Source organism: Lichenostomus cassidix, unplaced genomic scaffold, assembly GCF_008360975.1.
Source record: "Lichenostomus cassidix isolate B80296 unplaced genomic scaffold, HeHo_3.0 HiC_scaffold_37, whole genome shotgun sequence".
Lineage (NCBI taxonomy): Eukaryota > Metazoa > Chordata > Aves > Passeriformes > Meliphagidae > Lichenostomus > Lichenostomus cassidix.
Genome location: NW_028147279.1, coordinates 234753 through 240556, shown reverse-complemented (window position 1 = coordinate 240556; position 5804 = coordinate 234753). Strand labels below are relative to the sequence as shown.

General features: G+C 59.8%; 1 protein-coding gene across 1 annotated transcript; it reads left to right on the top strand.

Moving 5' to 3' along the window:
• The first annotated feature begins 292 nt into the window (after positions 1-292).
• On the top strand, positions 293-5723 carry LOC146423483 (zinc finger protein 574-like). The gene is made up of 3 exons (XM_085044624.1): positions 293-353; positions 1901-5484; positions 5570-5723. Exons 2-3 carry the CDS (start codon positions 1901-1903, stop codon positions 5721-5723), a joined length of 3738 nt encoding a protein of 1245 aa, XP_084900750.1. The 5' UTR covers positions 293-353.
• Positions 5724-5804: the final 81 nt, after the last annotated feature.

Here is a 5804-nt window from a genome sequence, read left to right as displayed (position 1 = left end):
CTTGGTGCATCCCAACCCCCCAAACCTCTTATTTCCACCCCCCGATCCCAATTGGTACAACCTCTCCCTCCCTCCCTTCAAACCCCAAAAATCCCATTTTTTCCCCCAAAAAACTCCATTTTCCCCCCCAAACCCCATTTGGTTCATTCCGCCTCCCCCCTCCCTCCCCCACTTGGTTTCTCCCAACATGGCGGCGCGCGCGTCGGTGACGTCACCGCGGTCGCGCGGGGCGGGGAGGGGCGCCGCGCTCTGATTGGCCCGCGCCGCTGATTGGCGGGAAGGCGGCGGCCAATCAGCGCTCGCCTTGTTGGGGGGTGGCGGCGGCGGGGCAGCGCGAGCGGGAGAGGCCCGAGGTGAGGGGGGGGAGGGGAATTTGGGGATTTTTTGGGTTTTTTTTGGGATTTTTGAGGGAATTCGAGGCGATTTCGGAGCCTCCGGGGGGAAATCCGGGCGGTCTGAGGGCTCCGGGGTGGTTTTGGGGCTCCTGAGGGGGTTTGGGGGGATCTGGGGAGATCCTGAGGGGAATTCGGGGAAATCTGAGGGGAAATTGGGGGAATTTTGTGAAATTTTGGGGTTTCCGGGGGGATTTTGGGGTCTCTGAGGGATTTCGGGGGAATCTGAGGGAAATTTGGGGGAATTTTGGGGAAATTTGGGGTCTCTGAGGGATTTGGGGTTTCTGCGCTCGAATTTTGGTTTTCCTCTCCTTGATTTCCTATTTTTCCCCATTTTCTCCATTTTTCCCTCCATTTCCCCTTGATTTTCCCCCATTTTCCCCCCATTATTCAATCCATTTATTTTCAATTTTTCCCTCATTATTCACCCAATTTATTCTCAATTTTTTCTCTATTTTTCCCCCATTTTCCCCCATTTTCCCCCATTATTCTCCCCATTTATTCTCCTTTTTTTCTTCATTTTTTTCCTCCATTTTTCCCCCATTTTTCCCCTCATTTTCCCCCATTATTCTCCCAATTTTTCCCCATTTTTCCCCATTTATTCTCAATTTTTTCTCCATTTTCCCCTCATTTTCCCCCCATTATTTTCCCCTATTTTCTCCCCAATTTCCTCCTATTTCCTCCCCTTTTTTCCCCATTTCCCCCTCATTTTCCCCCATTTCACCCCATTTTTCTCCATTATTCACCCAACTTTTCTCCATTTCCTCATCTTTCCCCCATTTTTCCCCCAATTTTTGTCAATTTCCCCCCATTTTCCTCCCATTTTTTCCCCATTTTCTCCCCATTTTTTACCCAATTTTTTCTCCATTTTCCTGCATTATTCACCCCATTTTCCCCCAATTTCCCTCTGATTTTCTCCCCATTTTTCCCCATTTTTTCCTCTATTTTCCACCATTTCTCCCCCATTTTCTCCTCCATTTTTCTCTCTGGTTTTTTTCCATTTTCTCCCCATTTCCTCCCCATTTTCTCCCCATTTTTTCTCTATTTTCTCCCCATTTTCTCCCCATTTTTTCCCATTTTTCTCCCCATTTTCTCCCCATTTTCTCCCCATTTTTCTCCATTTTTCCCTTATCTTCCCCCCATTTTTCCCCAATTTTCCCCCAATTTTTTCTCCATCTTTCCCTCATCTTTTCCCCATTTTCCCCCAATTTCCCTCTGATTTTTTCTCCATTTTTCGCTCCTTTTTTCCCGTTTTTTTCTCCATTTTTTCCCATTTTTTTCCCATTATCCTCTATTTTCTCCCCATTTCTCTCCCCATTTTTTCTCCATTTCCCCCCATTTTCTCCCCATTTTTCCCCATTTTCTCCCCATTTTCTCCCCAAATTTCCCCATTTCTCCCCATTTTTTCCCATTTCCCTTCCCATTTTTTTCTCCATTTCTCCCCATATCCCCCAAATTTCCCCATTTTCCCCAAATTTCCCCAAATTTCCCCCCAAATTTCCCCCCAGATGTCTCTCCCCGAGGAAACCCTCCTGCTGGTGGAGCATCGCTACGTTTGCTCCGAGTGTTCTCACCTCTCCTCCTCGCTGGAGGAAGCTCTGCTGCACCACCAGACACACCTGGAGAGCCCCCAGGCCCACCTGGGCACCGCCCAGACCCACCTGGGCAACTCCAACGCTCACCTGGGCAACCCCAACCCTCACCTGGGCAATGCCCAGACTCACCTGGGCAACCCTAATGCTCACCTGGCGACCTCCCAGACTCACCTGGCCACCTCCCAGACTCACCTGACCACCTCCAACCCTCACCTGACCACCTCCAACCCCCACCTGGCCACCTCCCAGCCCCACCTGGAGATCCTGGGCGTTCCGGCCGAGCTGGACGCTCCCAGCCAGTACCAGTGCCTGGAGTGTGGGATGCTGCTGGTCACTCCCGGTCAGCTGCTGGAGCACCAGGAGCTCCACATCAAGCTGCTGGCCGCCGACCTGCCGCCGACCCCGAAACCGCCGGTTCCCGCCCCGAGCCCCGCCGGCGGCATCCACTTCGAGTGCCCCGAGTGCCGCGCGCTCTTCCAGAGCCAGGAGCTGTGGCTGGCGCACCGCCAGGGCCACCGAAACGCCCCGAATTTACCCCAAAGCCACGCCCGGGTGGACGTGGAGCATTCCTACCGCAAACCCGAGGAGGGCGACGCCGAAAACGCCGAAATTCCCGCCGAGATTCCCGCCGAGAGCGCCGTGCAGCTGCTGCTCTACGAGTGCGGCGAGTGCCTGCAGCTCTTCCAGAGCCCCAAGGACTTCCTGGAGCACCAGGTGACTCACCTGGGCGGCACAGGTGAGGTGGCCCAGGTGCCGCCGGAGCCGCCGGAGCCGCCGGAGTTCAGGTGCCACGAGTGCCAGCAGGTGCTGTCCTCGTCGCGGCTGCTCCGCGCCCACCTGAGGTGCCACAAGCTGGGCGCCTTCCACTGTCCGCTCTGCTCCCGCGTCCTGCCGGACCCGGCCGAGCTCCAGCGGCACCTGGACGGTCACTCGCGGGAGTCGCGCTACCTCTGCCTGGACTGCGGCCTGGCGCTGGACACCGAGGCGGCGCTGCTGACCCACCGCCGGACGCACGGCCCCAACCCGCTGCACCGCTGCTCCTGCGGCAAGGCCTTCGTCAACATGACCAAGTTCCTGTACCACCGCCGCTCCCACGGCGCCCCGGGTGTCCCCTCCGTCCCCTCCGTCCCCTCGGACCCGCCCGAGCCCGCCGAGCCCCCGCTGGAGTGCGGCATGTGCCCCAAATCCTTCCCCAGCGCCGCCGCCCTGGCGCGGCACCAGCGCTTCGTGCACCGGCTGGAGCGCCGGCACCGCTGCGGCTCCTGCGGCAAGATGTTCAAGAAATCCTCCCACCTGCGCAACCACCTGCGCACCCACACGGGCGAGCGGCCGTTCCCGTGCCGCGAGTGCGGCAAGTCCTTCAACTCCCAGGCCAACCTGCTGCGGCACCACCTGACCCACACGGGCGAGCGGCCGCACGAGTGCCCCGAGTGCCACAAGCGCTTCGCCCAGAACTCCACCTTGCGCCAGCACCTGCAGGTCCACCTGAGGAAGTTCCCCCACCGCTGCCCGGAGTGCGGCTTGCGGTTCCACCGGCCGCACCGGCTGCTGCTGCACCGATCCCACCACACCGGCGAGTATCCCTACAAGTGCCAGCAGTGCGGCCGGAGCTTCCTGCTGCGCCGGCTGCTGGAGGTGCACCTGCTGGGCCACGCGGGTCACCTGCCCCAGGTGTGCCCCACCTGCGGCGCGGCGTTCCCCGGGCCGGCGGCGCTGCGGGAGCACCGCTGCGGGAAGTCCGGCTGGAAGTTCGAGTGCGCGGTGTGCGGGAAGAAGAGCAGCACGGCCGCCAGGCTGAGGGCCCACGAGAGAGTCCACGGCCAGCGAGCGGTCAGCCCGGCGGTCACTCCGGGCGTGGCCGAGGTCACGCCAGGCGGGTCGCAGCCGCGCCGCGGCGGCTCGAAGAACCTGGAGTGCGGCGAGTGCAAGAAGTTCTTCAGCACCGAGACGTCGCTGCAGGTGCACCGGCGCATCCACACCGGCGAGCGGCCGTACCCCTGCCCGGACTGCGGCAAGGCCTTCCGCCAGTCCACTCACCTCAAGGACCACCGGCGGCTCCACACCGGCGAGCGGCCGTTCCGCTGCCCGGACTGCGGGAAGAGCTTCGCCATCGCGGTGCGGCTGGCCGAGCACCGGCGGATCCACACCGGGGAGAGGCCCTACGGCTGCCAGGAGTGCGGCAAGGCCTACCGGAGCTTCTCCAACCTCTGGAAGCACCGCAAGATGCACCGCGAGGGCGGCCGGAGGGACGGCGGTGGACAGCGGGGCGGGCAGGGCAAGGAGGGCGACGTGGTGGGTTCTTCTGAGGTCGTCGTGGTGGGATCGCGGTCAGCTGTCCACCCGGAGAACATGATTGGAGTGGTGGAGAGCAAGGAGGACGTGGTGGGATCTTCTGAGGTCATCGTGGTGGGATCGGGGTCAGCTGTCCACCCGGAGAGCGTGGTGGGGGTGGTGGAGAGCAAGGAGGACATGGTGGGATCTTCTGAGGTCATCGTGGTGGGATCGGGGTCAGCTGTCCACCCGGAGAGCGTGGTGGGGGTTCCAGAACCTTCCAAGGAGAACCTCATGGTGGGATCTGCTGCTGAGGTCATCGTGGTGGGATCGGGGTCGTCGGTCCATGGGGAGAGCATGGTGGAGATTCCAGAAGATTCCAAGGAGAACCTGGTGGGATCTGCTGCTGAGGTCATCGTGGTGGGATCGCGGTCATCTGTCCACCCGGAGAACGTGGTTGGGGTGGTGGAGAGCAAGGAGGACATGGTGGGATCTTCTGAGGAGGTCATCGTGGTGGGATCGGGGTCATCTGTCCACCCGGAGAACCTGGTGGGGATTCCGGAAGATTCCAAGGAGAACCTCGTGTTGGGATTGGGGTCATCAGTCCATGGGGAGAGCATGGTGGGGATTCCAGAACCTTCCAGGGAGAACCTGGTGGTGGTGGGATCGGGGCCATCCATGAACGTGGAGAACTTGGGGGGGGTTCCAGAACCTTCCAAGGAGAACCTGGTGGGATCTGCTGAGGTCATCGTGGTGGGGTCGGGGTCAGCTGTCCACCCGGAGAACGTGGTTGGGGTGGTGGAGAGCAAGGAGAACGTGGTTTTGGGGTCAGGGTCTTCTGCTGAGGTCATCGTGGTGGGGTCAGGGTCATCAATCCATGGGGAGAACCTGGTGGGGATTCCAGAACCTTCCAAGGAGAACCTGGTGGGGATTCCAGAACCTTCCAAGGAGAACCTGGTTGGGATTCCAGAACCTTCCAAGGAGAACCTGGTGGGGATTCCAGAACCTTCCAAGGAGAACCTCGTGGTGGGATCAGGATCTTCTGAGGTCATCATGGTGGGATCAGGATCTTCTGAGGAGGTTCTCGTGGTGGGCTCAGGGTCATCTGTCCACCCAGAGAACCTGGTGGGGATTCAGAACCTTCAAGGGAACCTGGTGGGGATTCCAGAACCTTCCAGTGAAGTTCTCATGGTGGGATCAGAGTCACCCATCCATCAGAGACCTCAGTGGGGATTCCAGAACCTTCCGAGGAGAACCTCCTGGTGGGCTCAGGGTCATCTGTCCACCCAGAGAACCTGGCTGGGATTCCAGAACCTTCAAGGGAGAACCTCCTGGTGTCTCCGGCGGTGGCAGGGGACATCTGGTGGTGGCAGGGCCTTCTGTCATCAGGAGACCCTCGGGGAGGAGACCCCAGCGGGGCTTGGACCTCAGAGCCCCAGAGAGACCCCAGACCACCCAAAAGTGACCCCTGGCCATTGAAATGCCCCAAACTCCCCAAAAGTGACCCCAAATTCCCAAAATGACCCCAGACCCACCTGAGATGGTC

What these genes read in the sequence shown, in the direction of transcription:
- LOC146423483 (XM_085044624.1), top strand. Translation starts at nt 1,901, where the DNA reads ATGTCTCTCCCCGAGGAAACCCTCCTGCTGGTGGAGCATCGCTACGTT. An exon ending in CCCATCCATCAGAGACCTCA is followed by an intron (nt 5,485 to 5,569) that starts GTGGGGATTCCA and finishes CTGGGATTCCAG; the next exon opens with AACCTTCAAGGGAGAACCTC.